Source organism: Ranitomeya variabilis, chromosome 5 (assembly GCF_051348905.1).
Source record: "Ranitomeya variabilis isolate aRanVar5 chromosome 5, aRanVar5.hap1, whole genome shotgun sequence".
Lineage (NCBI taxonomy): Eukaryota > Metazoa > Chordata > Amphibia > Anura > Dendrobatidae > Ranitomeya > Ranitomeya variabilis.
The window spans coordinates 84,183,161-84,206,269 of record NC_135236.1 but is presented as its reverse complement, the minus strand read 5'-3'; the positions used below and the strand labels follow the sequence as shown (position 1 = coordinate 84,206,269).

General features: G+C 43.7%; 1 protein-coding gene across 1 annotated transcript in view; it reads left to right on the top strand.

The window, feature by feature from the left end:
• The window catches only part of ELMOD3 (ELMO domain containing 3), a 40,864-nt gene extending 26,111 nt beyond the window's left edge, over positions 1-14,753 (top strand). The window contains exons 7-13 of the mRNA XM_077262786.1: positions 1,001-1,092; positions 1,830-1,953; positions 4,053-4,175; positions 4,793-4,923; positions 5,026-5,102; positions 6,119-6,246; positions 8,883-14,753. Of these exons, the coding sequence (XP_077118901.1) occupies positions 1,001-1,092; positions 1,830-1,953; positions 4,053-4,175; positions 4,793-4,923; positions 5,026-5,102; positions 6,119-6,246; positions 8,883-9,103 (896 nt within the window). The 3' untranslated portion in view covers positions 9,104-14,753. The remainder of the gene's footprint in view (positions 1-1,000; positions 1,093-1,829; positions 1,954-4,052; positions 4,176-4,792; positions 4,924-5,025; positions 5,103-6,118; positions 6,247-8,882) is intronic.
• Positions 14,754-23,109: the final 8,356 nt, after the last annotated feature.

Below are 23,109 nucleotides of genomic sequence, written 5' to 3'. Positions count from 1 at the left end.
TCTTATTAAAGAGACTAGCGGAGTAAGGAGTCTTACATGCAGTGCACCATGGGAGAAAATAAACTGTCTTGCCATTAGATTATCCTATAGGGTAGCAATTTCTCCTAGGTGGCACTTGCAAGATAATTATCTCCCGTCCTGAAAGAAATAAAGTTTCATACTTTTCTCCCATGGAGCATTGCTTTTAAGACACCATGCTCAGCTAGTCTCTTTAATAAGAGCCACTACTGCTGTACACTGATGAGGGGCACACACCCCGAGACAGCAGTCTGTGGAGGAGTTTCTGGCTGGGCATTTGTTCCTGGTCATACTGCAGGGCTCGTTAAAGGACTCACTAGTGATGAGCGAACGTGCTGGGATAAGGTGTTATCCGAGTGTCTTCGGTGTGCTTGAATAATATCTTCGAGATCCCACGGCTGCGTGTCTCGCGGTTGTTCAACTGCGCATGGACTGTAATAGGGTTAGTTATGGTATTTTGTAGCCTTCATGCAGAAAAAAGGTGCTAAAGAGTTCCATACCAAGTGCATTGATCTGTACACCATTTCTGGAGTACTGATCTCCCAACTATAAGTGCCTAGGGGGCGACCCCAAAAGTGCTCCGAGACCCCGTGCAGGAGCGTGGTGCCCAGCCTGCTGGTGGAGAAAGCGGACAGTCTGTGGCCCTGGTGACAAGAGTGTATAGAGACGAGCACGACGCCGTCACCGTCACAGACCCCTCACGCTCTGACTGCTCTGTAGACACAGACTGCACGCACACAATGGAGGCTCTGCGCCGCCTGCAGTTACAACTGCGAGATGCGTCCTCTAGATATAGCGAACAGAGCTGTGCACCTGATTACGTACACCTCAGCGTCCATTTTCTGCATGAAAGGCAAGCAGCAAGATAGGGAGATTAAGCTTATTACAAAATGTCTAAACCTAAAAAATAAAACTTTAGTTACACTCATATTCTGCTCCGTAAATTCTCATACATATCCCTATTTTCTGTGTCTATGTACAGGACTTCTGGGAGTTCTTCCAGGACAGACGCCTTTGATATCTTTCAATGAAGCCCTGCAATACTTCCAGACAGCAGACCTGTCAGAATACATGGTACGGAGCTGGCTGCAATGCACAAGTGTGCAGATCAGTGTGAAATATAATATTACATAAGGGGAAATCCACTTATATGTATACAGCTCATAGAATGGCTAAAATAGCAGCGAAGCCCTACTCATGGCCTCGTATTCCTATGTGATATAGACCCAGGACAAGGAAACTTGGATTGCTTTCCTCCATGTTCATAGAATCCTAGAATGGTAGAGTTGGAAGGGACCTCCAGGGTCTTTGTGTCCAACCCCCTGCTCAATGCAGGATTCACTAACCCATCTCAGACTGATGTCTGTCCAGCCTCTGTGTGAAGACTTCCATTGAAGGAGAACTCACCACCTCTCGTGGCAGCCTGTTCCACTCATTGATCACGCTCACTGTCAAAAAGTTTTTTTCTAATATCTAATCTGTGTCTCCTCCCATTTTTCATCCCATTGCTTCTAGTCTTTCCTTGTGCAAATGAGAATAATGATGATCCTTCTACAATGTGACAGCCCTTCAGATATCTGTAGACAGCTGTTAAGTCTCCTCTTAGCCTTCTTTTTTTCAAGCTTAATATTCCCAGATCCTTTAACCAATCCTTGTAGGACATAGTTTGCAGTTCGCTCACCATCCTGGTAGCTCTTCTCTGAACTTGCTCATGTTCATTTAGTGTTGCCAGCAATCTGAGAGTCTCGGAAGACGGTGCCCCAACATCTATCATCTTTCTCCCATGTTCTATGTATACTTTCTATTCCCAGAAAAAGATCCAGCCCACCGTGCGGCGCTCAGGGTTGTCTGCAGTCAGTCACCTACTTTTTGGACCCCCTCGACTCCATCGAGATCTGCACGCAGAGAGGGACTTGGTACTGACAATTGCACAGTGTAAGTATATAATTTTTAGAGGCGTCTTTTGGAAGCACATAATGTACATGGTTGACAGTAAGACTGGTGTTTGGCCGGTGGTTAATAACATGGCGGTAATGTGATAAGCTGAAAATATGCTAGTATTTCCCGTGAGTGTGACTATCTGGCAGTGATCTATGACATGATCTGCCGTCATTAGAGGGAGGGAATGAGGGAATGAAGTTTCTCTTCACCATGGAGATTATTCTGCGATCATCCACCACTGTTGTCTTCCTTGGGCGCCCAGGTCTTTTTGCATTGATGAGTTCACCAGTGCTTTCTTTCTTTCTCAGGATGTACCAAACTGTAGATTTTGCCACTCCTAATATTGTAGCAATTTCTCGGATGGGTTTTTTCTGTTTTCGCAGCTTAAGGATGGCTTGATTCACCTGCATGGAGAGCTCCTTTGACCACATGTTTACTTCACAGCAAAACCTTCCAAGTGCAAGCACCACACCTCAAATCAACTCCAGGCCTTTTATCTGCTTAATTGAGAATGACATAACGAAGGGATTGCCCACACCTGTCCATGAAATAGCCTTGGAGTCAATTGTCCATTTACTTTTGGTCCCTTTAAAAACAGGGTGGCACATGTTAAGGAGCTGAAACTCCAAAACCCTTCATCCAATTTTAATGTGGATACCCTCAAATGAAAGCTGAAAGTCTGAACTTCAACTGCATCTGAATTGTTTTGTTTAAAATTCATTGTGGTAATGTCTATAACCAAAATTAGAAAAATGTTGTCTCTGTCCAAATATATATGGACTTAACTGTAGGAGCATGTTCACACCGGCCATTAAACAGACAAAACCTAAGGCCCCTTTCACACATCAGTTTTTTCTATCAGTCGCAATCCGTCAAATTTTAAAAAAAACGAATCCAGTGATTGATGCCACCGGATCCATTTTTTTCTCATAGACTTGTATTAGCGACGAATGGCCTCGCGTTTCATCCATCGTTCGCCGGATGCGTCGAAAATTGTTTGTCCGGTGGCCAGAGACAGCGAACAAAGTAACGTTTTTTGTGTCCGTCGAAAAAGCAGACAGCGACGGACCCGTCGCAGTCTGTCGTTTGCTTGAATGGAAGCCTATGGCGCCGGATCTGTCAAATGACGGATTCCGGCGACGGACTCTGTTTTTTTTTTTTAGGATCCAATTAGCCAGATCTGCTAGTCGGATCTGTCGAAAAAAACGAATCCGTCGAAAAAACGAATCCGTCGCAAAAAAGAATCCGTCGCATCAGTTTTTCACAATCTGCGAAGGATCCGTTGATCCAACGGATTGTGACTGACAGTACAAAACTGATGTGTGAAAGGGGCCTAAGATGGATACAAAATGAACATATACCCTGCTGCAAGTAAATAAATAACAATAGTGCATATAATTTACATTAAGCACTCAAAAAACACTGTTTTTGATTAAAAAAAAAAAAAATGCATAAAAGCCATCCCACCAGCCACAAGGTGACCTAAATCGGGATGGTCCTAACCTCTAGTATTAAAACCTCACCATGTGTCAAAAAGGGTAATGACCGAACTGGACCAGGACCCAACTATGGACACCCAGCAGTTGTAGCAGAAGCTCAGCTGTACGTTACATCCACCCAATCACACTCCAACCTCTCCACCATGGTCAAGACCAAAGAGTGATGGCCAAGGCCATCATTTTTCCATTGCAAATATATATACACGAGTGCTAAGGCAGCAGAGCATTTACCAGATTAATAAGGTTGTACTATTTTGAAACTTTTTCCTGTTTGTTTTCACACAGTTAAGTCAATTTTTAGCTTTATCATGTTCTTTTCCATTCATTGACTGCAAGCAGCTATATTGACTGATGATAAGGAATCAGACTTGATATAAACAAATTAAAAAAAAGCAACCAGAAAAGCCCTTTAGTTACAAATTTATGCAAGAATATTAGAAAATCTAATGTGACTAAATTTAACTCCCTAATGAACCAGAAATTCCCATTTATTTATTTTCTCTTTTCAGTTTTATGTATTTTTTTCTGGCTGTATGGCATAAAGTGACATCTGATCACTATTTTCTGTATACATTGTGTATTATGTGCACATAGGTCCACTTGATAATGGTCAGCAGGTCCACGTGCGAGTGCTGCAGACGATATACAAGAAGCTGACCGGTGCCAGGTTTGACTGTCCCCAGTACGGATCACACTGGGAGCAACTGGGATTCCAAGGTGAGATGACGATAGGCAGGATTCAGAGGGGATCTGTAGTAGTAGTGATGTGCTGACGACCCTGAAAGTCGAGTTGTCCTTTATTTCTGGATACCAGGTAATTGATAAATGAATATGCCTTGATGATGCCATATCTTACTTTTCTGCATTCCTAAAGATGGCATGGTGGAAATGTAGAATTAGCGTCTATGTGTAGTGGTTGAGAAAACCAGCTAGATATTGTATATTTATTTTGTTTTATTTATTTTACTCTGTTATATAGCGCCAATAATTCTGCAGCGCTTTACAGACATTATCATCACTGTCCCCATTGGGGCTCACAATCTAACTTCCATATCTGTATGTCTTTGGAGTGTCGGAGGAAACCCCAGCAAACATGGGAGAACATAAAAATAGATGTTGTCCTTGGTGGGATTTGAACCCAGGACCACAGCGATGCAAGGCTGCAGTATTAACCACTGAGCCACCATACACTGCTAACCACTGATCCACCGTACTGCCCTGCATGAACATATAGAAAGACAGTGTGGACTCCTGCGTCTTGTTTCTCCTCCATGCTCAAATCTCTCATTGTCAGACCGCTCTATTAATGAGATGCCCCTTCTCTTGCCCTGTAGGTCTCGATCCTGGCACAGACTTGCGAGCTGCCGGCCTGCTTGGTCTTATGCACCTGTTGCACATGGTGATGGAGCCCAAAACCCTGCCTTTGGCTCATGACATTTTCCGCCTGTCGCAGCACCACAGACAGGTCTCTATCACTTGTATACGTGGCATCATCACAACTACAGCCATCGTTTGCTGCACAGTCACGCATTATACATTCACTATAACTCTGCGTCTTCTCTTCCAGAATTTCCCGTTCTGTCTCATGTCCCTCAACATCACCAGAATCTGCATACAGATCTTGAGAGAGGAGCGAGTGAGCAGGTGAGTGATGCCGATGCAGCAGAGCTGGCTTGTCTTGTAAGTGATGGTGATCGTTGGGTTTTCTATGGTTTTACATAGGACTGCATGTCACCATGTTACATTATCTTAGCTCAATTATAATCCGGGGAGGGGTAGTAAGATAAGATGGTCTCGGGCTGTAGATATGACATTCAGTGATGCTGAGTGATAATGTCATGAGAAGCATTAGTGATGTCACTGTGAGACGCATTGCTAGAACCGCTAGTCCATTGTAAGCTGTTTGCTGATTGAAGGGTTTTTCTATCCCCATGTCTTTTATTGCAAAGACTGTAGGATCTGCAAGTAACATTATGATAAAAGGTGGAAATTCACTGTATGATTAAACAGTCAGCACAAAATGACTGTTCAAACCAAGCACTCCCTCTCTGCACCCTTGGGGTGGCTGAGTTGTTCTGTGCACCTTCCCACCTACTTGTTTTGCATTTATCGTTTCTCTTCCTTGATTGACTGCTCCAGAGAAGGGCGGAAATAAATGGAAGTCAAGAAGGTGGGTACATTTAAAGGGGTCGTGCCACCATAAAGGGTGCCGGAGTCTTTCACGCGCTATGTGCTGGCACACTCCATTTTAAATAGCGCCCACTTTCAATAAGTAATTAAATAAATAATCTTTATTTTTATATAGCGCTAACATATTCCGCAGCGCTTTACAGTTTGCACACATTATCATCGCTGTCCCCGATGGGGCTCACAATCTAAATTCCCTATCAGTATGTCTTTGGAATGTGGGAGGAAACCGGAGAACCCGGAGGAAACCCACGCAAACACGGAGAGAACATACAAACTCTTTGCAGATGTTGTCCTGGGTGGATTAGAACCCAGGACTCCAGCGCTGCAAGGCTGCTGTGCTAACCACTGAGCCACCGTGCTGCCCCAATTGTAGCGGACTGAAGAACTCTACTATATATAGATATACACATACATATATGTGTGCAGGAGCCGTTTCCATATAGCTGTATGTTGTCCTCTTGTCCGTACAGGGAGTGTAACCGCAGACAGCAGGTGTTTGCTGTGCTCAATGACCTCTACGTGGCCATTTACTACCATCTGTACCACGTGTGGAAGACTGAGAACAAAACAATCAGCGATTCTGGCTTTATACTGAAAGGTGAGACTAGGACGTCACATTCACCCTTCCCCCCTCATTTATCCATCACTCTGGGGTACATACAGTCATGTCTGGGCTTGGATGTCTTTGCATTTCTCATTATGTGTTTTCTATAGACTTGACATATGAGATGCAGTTATATTTCCAGTCACATAAATCCTTCTTTCTCCTCGTAAATCTGTATGTGCCAGGGGGCAAAAAGGGCTATAATGAATCCCAGTTACATATAATAATTATGAACAGCCCTGACTGTGCTGGGAACACGACTGCTCTGCACGTGCCCTCGGCCAGCATGCTGCTTTAATTATAATGCCACTAACAGTCGGAGGCTGTATGCTACTTTTTATGACTGAAAAATCTATTTATATTTGTCCTCCCCCAAAACCAGCTTCATTCTTGTACATGGATTTTATTATTCGTAGAGAAGTTCTTTAAGATGGTTGTATAAGTATGTGAAAAAATGCCCCCTATCACATAATCAAAATGGTAGCCCTTCCTAGTCATGTGTCAGTATGGGCTGCAGTCTGAAGTATCACAGCTACCGAGACCTGTGTCTCAACTGACAGAAGCATTGTATCGGACCACACATACCTGAGCTGTCAGAGAAGGACTGTGACAGGATATGAAATAAATCTCAGTTGACTGATCACAGGATTTTCTTCTCCAGGAGCACTTTTATTTCTGCTCATGTCACAGTGCTTTTCTTTGTCTCACTGAGGTATGTGTGCTTATAATACACCTCTGTCATTTGAGACACAGGTCTCGGGAGCTGTATTTCTTCAGACTGCAGTCTATCCTAACACGTGACTAGGATGGGCTGCGGTTTGACTAACATGTCTCAATAGTAATGAACAGTAATGGCAGAAATATATAGTGGCAAAAGATTGGCTTTGGTTTCTGGTAAAAAGACCCTAATTCTAATTCTTGATGACCCTTTTTAATCTGGTTTACCCTAGCAAGCTTTCAGACAGCTATTTCCATATCACTCAACACGATTCCTCCATATACACAAAGACGAGTGTGTTTTTGTATGTGCATTTAAGAGCTACCGTATTTTCCGGCGTATAAGACGACTTTTTAACCCCTCAATATCTTCTTAAAAGTCGGGGGTCGTCTTATACGCCGGGTACAGACAAATGTGCATATGGTGGGTGGGGGGGGAGTGGTCCCGATGACGAAGGGAGGGGGCGACTCACAGGAAAGTGTGAGTGGAGTAGCAGCCCCCTATTACCTCATTGCGGCAGCGTGGGGGTCTCTGTGCTGGGGAGCGGCGGCTCCTCATTGCGGCAGCATAGGGTTTCTGTGCTGGGAGCGGCAGCTCCTCTTCGTGCCGTGGGGGCTCTGTGCTGTGAGGCGGTGCATCTTGTTGCAGCGTCGGGACTCCTCCGGCATCTCCTCAAAGCCCGGAGGCACCGGCACCTCCATTGCTGTGATGCGGTGGCCTCCGGGAAAATGGCCGCTGGGGGCGGCGCATGCTCAGATTCAGATCTCGTCCCGAGAAGATGCACCGCCCCACAGCACCCACGGCACGAAGAGGAGCTGCCGCTCCCAGCACAGAAACACTATGCTGCCGCAATGAGGAGCCGCCGCTCCCCAGCACAGAGACCCCCACGCTGCCTCAATGAGGTAATAGGGGGCTACTACTCCACTCACACTTTCCTGTGAGTCGCCCCCTCCCTTCGTCATCGGGACCACTCTCCACCCCAAAAGGCACATTAGTCACCGGCCCTATAAGACGACATACGGCATATAAGAAGACCCCCGACTTTTAAGAAGATTTCATATTTTAACTGGAAAAGTTGGGGGGTCGTCTTATACGCCCAGTCGTCTTATATGCCGGAAAATACGGTACTTATTTTTCTGGGATTGGGCATTGTATATGCATATTTCCGATCCTAAATCCCCCACCAACCCCAAACTTCCCATACACCTTATGTGGTTGCCAAAATCAGCAGATTTGGGCTTATTTGATGTGATGTGTGTGGTTTTGTTTGTTGGATTTTCCACATAGAGCTCATTATGACCAAGTTCTTTTGTTGGCCTGGAGAACACACTATTGTATAAACTTATCTTGTCCAATTGTTTTGCCCATGTTTTTTTTTTTTTTTATGTGTGATGTAGTTATTGGCTTGGTCAAAATATCTACAGCTTAAAAAGAATCTGTCACCAGGTTTTTGCCACTTAATCTGAGAGCAGCATGATGTAGAGACCCTGATTCCAGCGATGTTTCACTTACTGGGCTGCTTGCTGTAGTTTTGATCACAGTTTTTATCGGCAGGAGATTATCACTTAGAGGACTAGTAAACCTGCTGCCATGTAGTCTTCCAAATTTATGAGCTCTACATAACCCCGCCGCTACCTCTCTGGTAGATTTCTGTGTACCCTGTTCATAGGCAGAAAGCTGCCAATCAGTGGTGGGGCGGGGTTATATAGCGCAGCATTCAAAGAACCTAGTAGATCTACAGCAGATAAAACACGAAGCAGCTCAGTAAGTGATACATCGCTGGAATCGGGGTCTCCACACCTACATCATCCTGCTCTCAGGTAGGGCAGCAAAAATGCTGACAAATTCCCTTTAACGGAAGTGGATGGGAAGTTACGATTTCACTATTACTGATTCTTCTTTTCTAACATAGAGGTTGAGGTTCTTGCCAAGAAAAAGCCCAAAGACCTTTTCCGACAGTTAGATGCTCATGTTAAAGAACGTCCTTTACCCAAGGATCTTCCCCTTGAAATCTGGACACACCACCCTGCTGATCAACGGATGGAAAATCATGAGGGGAGCCATGCACAGACAGGTGGAATCTGTTTCACAGGAGTGTGTGAGCAGCAGGTGCAGGAAGATAGGCTTATATGAGATTGGGGGCATGCTGTGGGCCCAGTGGAAATACTTGATGGCATTAAAACCAGCTGTTGGGTTGATTTGCTCAGCAATTTTATCATTATCCTCGTCTGCATTAACGAAAAAAAACAAAAAAAACTGCGGAATGTAGACTGCTGTAATGGATGATGTTTGGTTATTGCTTATGTATGGAGTAGTGTATAGACCACAAGTGCGCACCCAGTACAATGTTAGGAATGTAAAATGCTCAGGGCTCCTCACCCAGGCTGATCCTAATGGCACATACACATCAGTCCAAGGGATGGCAACATGATAAATAGTTTGTGATTCCGAGACCCGTTGTAGAATGTTCCATCACTTCTTCCGATGACTGTCTGCTCGCTAGTAATGTCTGAGCCATGAATATTCCAGGGAACTTCCATGCACATCTGGCTTAAATCTCGCTGGCCACCGACCACAAGTAGATAAATATTAACACGTCTGTCAGGGATACCCCCTAGGGACTGGTTTCTAAAATGATGCTTCCTTTTCTGTAATGTGAATATTTGGGAACCGATTCAGTCCACACAGCCAAAGTTCTGTTTTATTAATTAATTAGGCCCAAAACTCTGTATCTTAATATATCAATATACCAGTAAGGGCCCCGTTTTTTGATACATGGCTTCCAATACAGTGTATAGAGCTAAAATATTGCATTCTGTGTGCCTGCAGCCACCACTAGAGGGAGCTTCCTGCAGACAGGTTACACATTGAACTTGCTGACAACACTGTATTCAGTGAGCTCCCATGCGCCCCCTAGTGTTATCTTTTAAATCTCTATCCATGTGGGGGATTTAACACTGCATCGGAAAAATGAAGCTCCAGCCATTATAAAGATATGTTAAAATAAAAAAATTGGTGCAGAATTTTAAGCATGAAAATGACATGATGATTGTAAAAGGTGGACTTTCACTTCTAGGGGCAATTTACAGCACTCTCCGGCGTTTTTTTTTTAAATTTTCCGGCTGGAGTAGTATCACTAATGTAAGTTCCCTGCCCCTAGTATTACACTTACCAGCCACCGTGTTCTGTTCTCTGTGCCACTCCGCTTGTCTCCTGCTGGTTGTGACCTGTCTCATAGATTTATACTGAGACCTTGTGACGGGTACCTCTGACTTCTGGTGAGTCAGAAGATGCGGTCACAAGATGGCGGAGCGGTGACGGGAGAAGCATAAGACGGTGGCTGGTAAGTATAATACTAAGGGCTGGGAATGTGCATTATTGATACCACTCCGGCAGTGAAATAAAAAAACAAAAACAATGCTGGAGTGGTGCTCTAAGGGGGTATTTGGGCACTAGTTGCTGAATATTATTGCTAGGATACGCTATTTATGTCTGATTATTCGGGATTATGATGTTGCCTGATTTGTCACCCAGCTTTTCCAGACAGGATAAAAAAAACTTAATTCGTATCTTGGGGTTTGCTCACATTAGCATCATGTCTGCATTTCATACAGGAGCTTAGAGAAGCCCACTTTGGGAGTGATTCTGATGGACACCATTAAAGGGGTTGGTTGTCCGGGCTTGGGGTTCAAGTCTGCAGTCGCTTTGTGACTGCAGCCTTGTGAATTCCCAGTGTTCAATATGTCTGCTGTCAGGATGTTGCAGTGCCGGCTGCGCGTTGTATGCGATTTGCTTATATGCGGTCACATGCCAACAAGACTTGAACGTCCTCGTTCAATACAAGTGAATTGAGGAAGGCCGGACAAGCCTAGTCGGAATGTAACTGGGAGTATGCAATGCCAGCACAGGAGAATCGTGTGCACGGAGACAACAAGCCTGGGCAAACCTTAATGTGGGTTTTATCATGGTTTCATTTTTGATGGTGAAATTTTTCACATCTAAAATACTAGAATTCCCTATGGAAAGCAAAAAACGGAAGCGTGAACACAGCCTTAGTTGCAGAGTCCCAGTGGGCTCCTCTTGGCTTTCGTTTTTTCCTTCTAAGAGCTATAACTTTTTTTTCTTTTTCAGTCTATAGAGTTGTGTCACGGCTTCTTTTTTGTGGTACGAGCTGTAGGTTGTTTTTTAATCTTTACCATTTTTGGGTCAATAGGACTTTCTCATCCTTTCTGACCCCCAAAAAACCCTAATACTGCCATTTCAAATTTTTTGCGCAGGGTAAAAGTCCACCCATAGGACAAAATGTTGTTGTTGAGGCCAATGAACTTCCAAAGAGACACGTTCCCCAATTTTCAACCTTTTTAATGCCGCTGTCATTGTTAGCGGGATCTATGAGGTCATCCTGCTGCAATCAGATTCCTCTCCGATCGGGTGCCACCTTTCTTGAGCCCGCTCCATACACGCAGCGCAGATATCTAATATAAATGCATGGCGGATGTTGCAAATTGAAACCTGGGCACCGTGGGACCCGGCACTGCCCAATTTCACCGGGTTCTGACGCCGGTTCCACTTTAGTTATCTCTTTCTGGCAAAGCTGGTTTCAAAAACAAAAAAGGCCATCATTAGAATAATGGGGGGAGATGTGGGAAACCATCTTTGTTACCAATAGCAACCAATCAGAGCTCAGCTATCATTTTCCAGGGGCAGAATATAAAATGAATGCTGCGCTGTGATTGGTGGCCATGCTCAGCTTATGTTTGATTCCCTCATGATTCTTGTGTAAAAGCTGAATGACCTCTAATATGGCCGCAATTACACAGCTGTTCCAGACTCCTGAATGACAAATGTGACTTGGCATATAATTATGTATTCCACAACATGGCAGAAAATGGCGTCTGTCAGGAAAAGCTGTGAGACTGTAGCATGAGGAGATTCATTTGCAGTCATATTAGTTGTCATCCAGTGACTGATATTACTAAAGATCCTCTAAATAGACTTTATTAACTCGACAGGAGAAAAATCTTGGGTCTGATTCCCGGTCCTATTGTAGCCCTCAAAATAAGGGGCGGCATTAATTTCCGGCGTCCGCCACCTTCGCCGAATGTTGCACGTCCCCATTTGTCGTCCACAGCCTTTCCCATGGGTCCCTGGTGATTTGACTGTGGCGCTGAAGGGGTACACGCTGACATTTTAGTCACATTTGTGGCACAATTTGCCTCTACAGGCAGCTTAGCACTTTTCTGCCATCAGCAGCCATTTTGTTTTAGTCTACATAAATGGCCTGTTTCTATGGTAATGTAGTAAATAAATGGAGTGTGACTAGATGGGGGCGGGATAGCTTTTTATTTTTTAATAATTATTTATTTTTGTAAAATGGGAAAAGGGGGTAGCTAAGCGGATTCACAATGTGTACTAGTAGCCAATGTTTTGTTTTTTTTCTGACATTCCCTTATCACTTATGTATTCACCAACCATCTTTGTAAACCTTTTTTTTTTTTTACTTAAATGCATAGATTTTTTTTTCAACTAAAAACATAATTGGGTTGTATTAAAAATGTTGCGCCCAGAGCCTGTAAAAGCCAAAAGGTGCAAAATGTGTAATGAAACAAAATCGTAAAAATGTTTTGGGTTTTTTGCCCTAAATGCATGCACTTAAGTAAAAGAAAAAAATAACTATCTCCTCAGAGGTGGACATCCCCTTTAATAATGGAAATTCTCTCTGAATAACTTTTATCCATCCACCCATATATCACTACAGGGTTACAACTTGATGTTTTCTTGTCCTCCATGTTTGTAATGTCCTGTGACTACTTGGTTATATCCTTTTGTGTGACCTGTGTTAAAGGGTGAGTGCTGCATAAAAAGGGAAAACGGGTGCAATGCCTATTAGCTGTAAGATGTAAATATGGGCACAGTCATGAGTTGAAGCTATTGGCCTCTGGTGTCTGCCACTTCACGCACTCTTAAGATTAATAGTTTTCGGAGAGTGTTCTTCAGGCATGTAGTCCATGTCGTCTCCTTCTTTCTTTATAGAGATGGACGCACCGTCAAAAAAATCGTATACCACCTCAGTGAGTGATAAACATTCCCAACTAGAGATGGTGTGAATCCGTCTGCCAGACCCAATCCACGTTAGTAATCTGTGACCACTGGACGGAAGCCTTGAATTCCCTCCTCTTACCTGACCACATCCGCGACCCTTCTTTTTGTTTCGCCGACCTTGTACATCACGGCCCGACGGTGAAATCGCACTAGGCCAAACTCTTATTAGTCATATTTTAGACCCTATCGCATTTCTTGGGCTACGCTCACACTTGCATTTTGACGTTTCATTTATCTGTTGCATTTTTTGGAACAGACAGAATTAATATAAAAAATTGGACCATTGCATAACTGATATAAGCGAACGCAGTGGTGCCCCACATTGATATTATGGGGTCTCTATGGGTTTTGTTATGTGTCCATTTATTTTTTTTATAATGGAAGAAAAGTTCTGCATTGTCCACTTCTTCTAAAAACGGACACAAAACTGAACCCAATCAGACCCTATATGAATTTGGCCCCTCTGCTTCCGCTTGTATTTGTTATGCAATTTTTTTTTAAACTCAATCCATTTGCCTTTTCCTAAACACGGAACACATAAACGGAATGTCAAAATGCAAGCCTGAACATAGCCTCACTTGTAATTATCCGGAGTGGTCTTCAGAGCTGCGCTCAGAATTCTTCAATCAATCTTGCCTCAACATCTTACCTGAACCCCTGTAATTCAGGATGGAGGAGGGGACAATGTTGTTACTACAGATAGCAATACACTCAAAATAAAGATTTCATCTCACACAAAGAAAACATTGAGACAGCAATGAATTCTGGGAGATTACAGCCCAGAAACAAACAGAATTATGAATGCAGCACTGGGCTATAAAATAGACTGTAACTTGGGAGTCCGGACACAATGGGCATTATTAATACAAATGTTTTCTATCTGTAAACTGTGTAATGCTAGAGGGGGGAAATCAGCTTCCTTTCGACAGCCCGCGTTAGTAATCAGATTTTTCGAAAATCTCTATTATGGGGATGGGATTTATTTATTTATTTTTTATGCGTTAACTCTTCCTTGCCTTATGACTCACAATCACCAGCATGGCCTATTTGCCAATTTTGGGGCATTTTCTATATTGGTATCAGTCAATGATTGCTATTTTGTGTGATTTGTAAAGAATTGAGAAATTTTTTGCCCAATTCCAATTTTGCACCAGGGCCTATAGTTTCATATATTACCTGAGGGCACAGCATACAGGGAGTATATCCTTCACACTAGGGATCTATCGTGATTATCACTGATTACATGCATCATTTATTTATTTGGTGGACCTGATGAAACATGATTGCACTTAGGCAGCTGTAAAGGGCTGCAGTCGTGACGTCCATGCCATCTTCTGTTTCGGTATATTAAGCTGTGAGGCTCGGCACTATGGAGTACCGTCTAGCAGCTAGAAGCCAGCAGATGTCTGCCGCATTCATGAACCTTATATTTGATACCGCTTAAAAGGCATACTGTGACTGTGAATGAATGTTGTATATGATATTTTAAGAATAATTGTGTATTTTAGATGGATAATTAAAAATCGGAGGAAATAGTAATTATTATTAGTTCATGCTATGGACTTGTAATGACATGTATATGATCCTGGAGCACTTGCTGTATGTGTACTGTTCTTCTTTGGAATGTGATGATATGTAATATGTGCATGTGCAACAATAAATTTGTGCATGATATTTTAAACTTTGTCTCTGGTTTCTCTTATTGGTGTCAAACATCCACTGAGGTTGTAAGGGAGTCTTAGAATAATAATGTAGACCCTACTGTCTAATAAGTTGCTTTGTTTCACAGAGGCACAACATTTCACGGTTTTCCCAAAAGGAAGAATCTGCTTTCGATTTCTGCAGGAGTCCCCATCAACTCGGCAATGCAAAATTCACTGATTCACAGCCTGACTTTGCAAGCTTCCTAGGAGAATAGCCACTACCACACATTATTATTATTATTTATTATTATAGCTCCATTTATTCCATGGCGCTTTACATGTGAGGAGGGGTATACATAATAAAAACAAGTACAATAATCTTAAACAATACAGGTCACAACTGGTACAGGAGGAGAGAGGACCCTGTCTGCGAGGGCTCACAATCTACAAGGGATGGGTGATGATACAGTAGACGAGGGTAGAGCTGGTCGTGCAGCGGATTGGTCGATCGGTGGTTACTGCAGGTTGTAGGCTTGTCGGAAGAGGTGGGTCTTCAGGTTCTTTTTGAAGGTATCGATGGTAGGCGAGAGTGTCTGATATGTTGTGGTAGAGAGTTCCAGAGTAGGGGTGATGTGCGAGAGAAATCTTGTATGCGATTGTGGGAAGAGGAGATAAGAGGGGAGTAGAGAAGGAGATCTTGTGAGGATCGGAGGTTGCGTGTAGGTAAGTACCGGGAGATGAGGTCACAGATGTATGGAGGAGACAGGTTGTGGATGGCTTTGTATGTCATGGTTAGGGTTTTGTACTGGAGTCTCTGGGTATTGGGATACCAGTGAAGGAATTGACAGAGGGGAGAGGCCTAGTGTATCATTGAGGGTCTCTTAGTGGGTAGCTTCTACCACAGGTTGGCTTGTTGTGCCTTTACAGATCTTATAGAGGGTAACCTCTACCACTGCTTGACCTAGAATGCCTGTATGGGTCTCTTGGAAGGTAACCTCTACCACAACTAGGCCTAACATACCTATATGGGTCTCTTCGACTGTAGCCTTTACAATCGCTTGGCCTAGCATGTCTTCATGGGTCTCTTAGAGGGTAACTTCTACCACAACTAGGCCTAACATACCTATATGGGTCTCTTCGAGTGTAATCTGTACGCTCGCTTGGCCTAGCATGTCTTCATGGGTCTCTTAGAAGCGAGTAGCTTATACCACAGCTTGGCTTATGCCCTTACGGGTCTCTTAGAGACTACACTCTACCACTGCTTGGTCTAGCATGCCTCTATGGCTCTCTTAGAGGGTATCCTGTAACACAACTAGGCCTAACATGCCTCTGTTGGTCTCTTAGAGGGTAACATTTATGACAGCTTGGCTTAGCATGCCTTCGTGAGTCTCTTAGGTAGATTGTGCCACTGCTTGGCTTGTTATGGCCTTAGTGGTCTCTTAGAGAGTAACCTCTACCACTGCGTGGCCTTACATGCCTCCATGGATCTCTTAGTGACTATCCTTTACCACAGTTGTCCTGCCCAGACATGAAATTTCAATAGTCACTTAATTGCACTGGGTCCTCGTGGCGACTATACCAGTTATGTTAACAGATCTCAAGAAGTAATGCTTCTAGAATTGTCCTTTTAACCCCATCAGACAAATTGCACTTTTTTGCCATGAGGATATACTGTACTTTGGAGAAGATCCAGGAAGGCTAGCCACTTTTACACTGCTCAGTTTGTTTCTGTATCCTTTGGTCGTGGTGGTCTGCAACTGATTGCTTTGATAATGCTGATTTAGTAATCCAACACTTATTCCTATGGTGATGCCAAACTTTGTAGGGGTTCATACTAACACCGTACTCCTGTTCCTATAAAATGACGGTCCTGCTATCAGTGACAGTCTGTAGATCTAGTGCCACACACAGCCATCTGATAAACAACAGCACCAAGGGAGCAAGAAAGGTGTATAACACAAAGGACAAACATACCAGGGAAAAGGAAGAAAACAAAGATAAACTAGAAAACACAAAAAGACCATTAAGGGAGAAATAAAGGTTGCATCTCCTAACAACAAGATGATGGGGAGAAGGAAAGCCATCCTGGAAAATACCATCCTGGGTTAGCATTTAAGAGTAAAGAAGACCCAGTTTATCTGAGAGTGGCATGGAATAGAGGATGAAGCGCTAAGCTTGGCAGTCATAATGTTTTCTATGATTTGACTTAGTATTGATATGTAAAACACAGCTAGGATGAGGAGCTCTTAGACTGTGTGGATGGGGAAAGCAGGACTTCTGTGAGTCCTGAAAACTATTACCCTGTGTAATAAAATTAAATGATGGACAACCATGTATCCCCAACCTGGTAGTCTCCCCCTCTATCCCATGTCCCATGCACTTACGGGAATAGCATTTCCCTTTAAAACACTGACATGTAAAATATTGTTATATCTAAGAAATAACTCCCAGAGCTGACATTAAGATTAGGGACCCGAATCATCAAAGCTTTTTCGTCTGAGCTCTCACATAAAACCGTTTGAAATGTCACAGTTTTTGTGCAAAAAAAAATAGTTGCAGAAATATTTTGCTGTTTTTATGGCTGCTTTGGCTTGCTCCGCCAACTTTTTGAAAAGTGGTAAAATCTTTGCAGGAAAGAGGGCATGGTCAAGCACGGCCAGCAAATTCAACATAATTTCTGCCACAAATGTGTCAATTATGACAGAAGGTCCTCCAGTCTTTGACTGAATTAGATATACCAAATTCTATAATTATTCTACACACCACTTAAATGTCAAATTTTGGAAGTCCAACCTGAAAAGATCCATGGAGAAATGCCTGACAACTCAAAGACTCAAAAGTGTGGAAAGTAATATTCTGAGTCTTGATGTTAATTTACTCTGCATGAAACCTCATGGCTTCAGCTATAGTCTGCAGCTGAGATTTTCAGTGTCTGACCTTAATCTTTGTGTTTTCTTTAAAGGGAACCTGTCATGTAAAAAAAAATGCTCTTAATAACCTGCAAATATGGGGTTAGTCTGCAAGTTAATAGCGTTCTGAAGCTTCCCGGCGCCCGAACTGAGAGCCCCGCTGCCTGGAGGAAATGAACTTTCTTCCTTCCTCGGGCTTTCAGTCATAGGGGTAGGCCGATGCGCCTTCAGTCACTACTTCAGTGCATAGTAAGCAGCAGCTGTAACTGTACCCCCGGCAGTGACTGACAGCCAGCACTGCATCAGAGCTATGACTGAAAGCCTGAGGCTGCCAGAGGAATAAAGCTAATTTCCTCCCAGTCCCAGGGCTATCATAGCTTTAGTACGCTATTAACCCAATATCTGCAGTTTTGTGTTAGTGTTTTTTATTTTTACATGACAGGTTCCCTTTAAAATGAAAATATTCCATAATAAAGCTTCTACAACAATGAGGTGACTCTACTTGGATAACCTTCCTTCCTATTACTATTGCCATGAGTGTAAATAGTTGGCTGGATTGTGCGGGTCATGGTTGCTGTTAATGGGTTTTCCACGTTAAAACTACAAATCTCTATAACTTGTCTTTCCAGGAATGGATTTTTGGATCTCCTCGCTGGAAAACCCTCATCTTACCAGGTCGTCTTGCTCACATAGGGCCAGTATTCCTACTGATCACCTATAAAACTGCACTTTTACAAAAATTTGACATGTCCATAGTTTTGATAGTTGATGATCTAGGTGCTGAGCCTCCCATCGATCGATTAAATTAAGAAGCAAAGCTCAAGAGACTGAAGATGACCTTAAAGGAGTTGTACGCTACTGGACACCCCCTTACTAGGGCAGAGGGAGGTGAAAAGAAAATGTAATCTTCCCTCTGTGGTCCGCAGTACTCCTCCCGACGCTCTCCTGATATCAACCTAAATGACTACATCGTTCACATTTTGTCTGAACAGTGACTACTGATTGGCTAAAGCAATCATGTGACGCCCTCATCAGATGACGATGCCAGCAGAGAATTTAGCACTGAATTCGATGCAGTGGTGCCAGTGTGAGAGGAATCCATTTTTTTATGTTTCTCACGTCCCCCAGGCCTATTAAAGGGTTGTCCAGTGGAGAACAACCACGTTATTTTTTTCTGTGGGGCATGTCTTCAGTCTCAAAACAATTTTGGTCTCGGCACACAGATTTTCATCTATCTAAATCAGTATTTCCCAAACTCCAGTCCTCTCGGACCCCAACAGGTCATGTTTTCAGGATTTCCATAGTGCTGCACAAGTGAGAGAACTCATACTTCCATCACCTGTGCAATACTAAGGAAATCCTGAAAGCATGACCTGTTGGGGTCCGTGAGAACTGGAATTTGGGAAACACTGATCTAAATCTAGCTTTGTTGCCCATAGCAACCAGTCAGAGTGCAGATTGGTTGCCATGGCCAACAGAGACCGTTTTGATAAATAAAGCCTAGTGTAATTAGTACCCAACAAACCAAAATTAAACTAGTGGGCACCAATGCACCCACTATTACCCTTCTCCCTGTGATTTCCAGTCGAAGAAATACAGGAGTCTTCATTTTTCCTACTAGTCACAGCTTGCATAAGTTGTCATGTGGCATACTGGCTTCACCGAATGGCTGACAGCTCATGAATACAAACATGACATAGGGACAGTTTTATCAAAGCTATCTAAAAGAAAAAATGTCTGTTGCCTACAGAAATCTTTCACATCAGCTTTTATTTTACCAGAGCTGTTTACAAATTAAAGCTAAGCTTTGTTGCTTTGGGCAACAAAGACAATTTTAGCAATAGTATTTATTAGAAATGTCAAATTGTTTTGTCTGCAGCTCCTATGAAAAAAACTGTCTCCATAGTAACAGACTACAAATAAACCATGTGTAGTCTGATCCTGCAGAACTATTCAACTAAATGTGTATAAGGCCACATTCACATTTTCAGTATTTGGTCAGTATTTTACCTCAGTATTTGTAAGCCAAAACCAGGAGTGGAACAATCAGAGGAAAAGTATGATAGAAACACGTCACCACTTCTGTATTTATCACCTATGCCTGATTTTGGCTTACAAATACTGAGGTAAAATACTGACCAAATACTGAAATTATGAACATGGCCCTTAAGGGTAGGTGCACACGATCAGTAAATGCTGTGTTCAACCCGCAGCGTCCAGATGTTACTGCATAGTGGATGGGATTTCAAGAAATCCCATGTCCACTATGCGTGCACCAACACCTGCGGAGATGGACATGCGGCGACCCTCCTGTGATGCGTATATGTACCCCAGACTCTTGTGTGATGCGTATATGGCCCTCAGTCCCTCCTGTGATGCATATATGCCCTCCAGCTGCTCCTGTAATTCATACATGCCCCCAGACCATCCTGTGATGCGTATATGGCCCCTAGCCCCTCTTGTGATGCGTATATGGCCCCAGACCCTCTTGTGATGCATATATGGCCCCCAGCCTTTCCTGTGATGCGTATATGGCCCCAGACCCTCTTGTGATGCGTATTTGGCCCCCAGACCCTCCAGTGATGCGTATATGGCCCCCAGCCCCTCCTGTGATGTGTATATGGCCCCTAGCCCCTCCTATAATGCGTATATGGCCCCCAGCCCCTCCTGTAATGCGTATATGGCCCCCAGCCCCTCCTGTGATGCATATATGTCCCCCAGCATCTCGTGTGAAACGTATATGGCCCCCTGCCCCTCCTGTGATGTGTATATGGCCCCCAGCCCCTCCTGTGATGCGTATATGGTCCCAGCCCCTCCTGTGATGCGTATATGCCCTCCAGCTGCTCCTGTGATGTATATATGCCCCAAGACCCTCCTGTGTTGTATAGATGCCCCCACCGTCTCCTGTGTTTAGAACTTACTACTGTGAGTCCTTTTCAAAATTCATCACAAAGAGTTATCTCCAGACCAAACCTGGAAAAGCAGTTGTGAATAGTAAGATCAAGATCATCGCTATCACCTAACATCACACGTCTCACCAAAGAGAAGCAGCTCCAGCCATCACATTAGGGGAGTGCTAATTTAATTGTTTGACCAAATATAGCAGAATAAATTTAAAATTGATAATTTTTTACGGCTCAAGAATGATAGTATAAATATCCAAATGGCCCCCAGCAGAAAAAAGTTCCTCACCCCTGCATTAAGGGAAACAATTATTTGTTCAAAAATCATAGAATATACTTTGTTCAGGGTCTTCTCTGGGGAACGTTCCTCCTTACACATCTCTGCTGCACACGTGGAATTTCAATTTACTACGTTTCATTGCCAGACATACAAAAGTGTCTAGTGTTCAGCTGGGTTAAGTGAAATGACATATGTTGTACTTCTCTAACTCACGTATATATGATGTAAGGGTGAAACAGGACCCGCGTTAGTCTGTATGTCATTTCATTAAGGGGAATTCAAGGAAAATGTAACTCTGTCGCCACGTTTACACGTTCAGTATTTGGTCAGTATTTTACATCAGTGTCTGTAAGACAAAAATCAGGAGAGGAACAATCAAAGGAAAAGTATAATAGAAACACGTGCACCAGTGGTGTAACTTGAAGCTCATGGGACCCAATGCAAAAGGTCCAACGGGGCCCCCCCATTATTGCAAGTCTTTAATAGCTTTGGTCTTTTTTATATAGGCCAAAGGGAATTTTGGGGGCCCTTAGGCTCCAGGGCCGGGGTGTGATTACCGCCCCTGCAATTATTGTAGTTGCGCCCCTGACGTGCATCACTTCTGTATTTATCACCCACTCCTGGTTTTGGCTTAAAAATACTGAGGTAAATTATTGACAGAATACTCAACGTGTGAACATTGGCAGGGTTCTGACAGGTGTACTTCATGCTCCTTCTACGAACCGCAATGCCCAGATTGACATCCTCATAGACACACAAAATGCTGTAAGTTTGGGTCAGAAAACACATGTTCAGTCTGGGCATTGTGGTCCATATATGACCTGTGAAATATATTTCTGTATGCTTTTTTAATCAAAAACAGTGTTCACCAAGTACCCTGTGTTATTTATTTTTATTTTACTTACAGTATATAGCGCCATTAATTCCACAGCGCTTTACAGGCATTATCATCACTGTCCTCACTGGGGCTCATAATCTACACTGCTCAAAAAATAAAGGGAACACTTAAACAACAGAATATAACTACAAGTAAATCAAACTTCTGTGAAATCAAACTGTCCACTTAGGAAGCAACACTGTTTGACAATCAATTTCACATGCTGTTGTGCAAATGGAATAGACAACAGTTGGAAATTATTGGCAATTATCAAGACACTCAATAGAGGAGTGGTTCTGCAGGTGGGGACCACAGACCCACGGATCAGTACCAATGCTTTCTGGCTGATGTTTTGGTAACTTTTTAATGTTGGTTGTGCTTTCACAGTCGTGGTAGCATGAGACGGACTCTACAACCCACACAAGTGGCTCAGGTAGTGCAGCTCATCCAGGATGGCCCATCAATGCGAGCTGTGGCAAGAAGGTTTGCTGTGTCTGTCAGCGTAGTGTCCAGAGGCTGGAGGCGCTACAAGGAGATGTACACTATGTCAACCTTTTTGCAAGGAGGAACAGGAGGAGCACTGCCAGATCCCTGCAAAATGACCTCCAGCAGGCCACAAATGTGCATATGTCTGCACAAACGGTTAGAAACAGACTCCATGAGGATGGTCTGAGTGCCCGATGTCCACAGATGGGGTTGTGCTCACAGCCCAACACCGTGCAGGACGCTTGGCATTTGCCACAGAACACCAGGATTGGCAAATTCGCCACTGGCACCCTGTGCTTTTCACAGATGAAAGCAGGTTCACACTGAGCACATGTGACAGATGTGACTGGAGACGCCGTGGAGAGCGATCTGCTGCCTGCAACATCCTTCAGCATGACTGGTTTGGCAGTGGGTCAGTAATGGTGTAGGGTGGCATTTCTTTGTAGTGCCGCACAGCCCTCCATGTGCTCGCCAGAGGTAGCCTGACTGCCATTAGGTACCGAGATGAGATCCTCAGACCCCTTGTGAGACCATATGCTGGTGTGGTTGGCCCTGGGTTCTTCCTAATGCAGGGCAATGCCAGACCTCATGTGGCTGGAGTGTGTCAGCAGTTTCTGCAAGATGAAGGCATTGAAGCTATGGACTGGCCCGCCCGTTCCCCAGACCTGAATCCGAACACATCTGAGACCATCCACCAACATCACGTTGCACCACAGACTGTCCAGGAGTTGGCGGATGCTTTAGTCCACGTCTGGGAGGAGGTCCCTCAGGAGACCATCCGCCATCTCATCAGGAGCATGCCCAGGCATTGTAGGGAGGTCATACAGGCACGTGGAGGCCACACACACTACTGAGCATCATTTCCTTGTCTTGAGGCATTTCCACTGAAGTTGGATCAGTCTGTAACTTCATTTTTCACTTTGATTTTGAGCATCATTC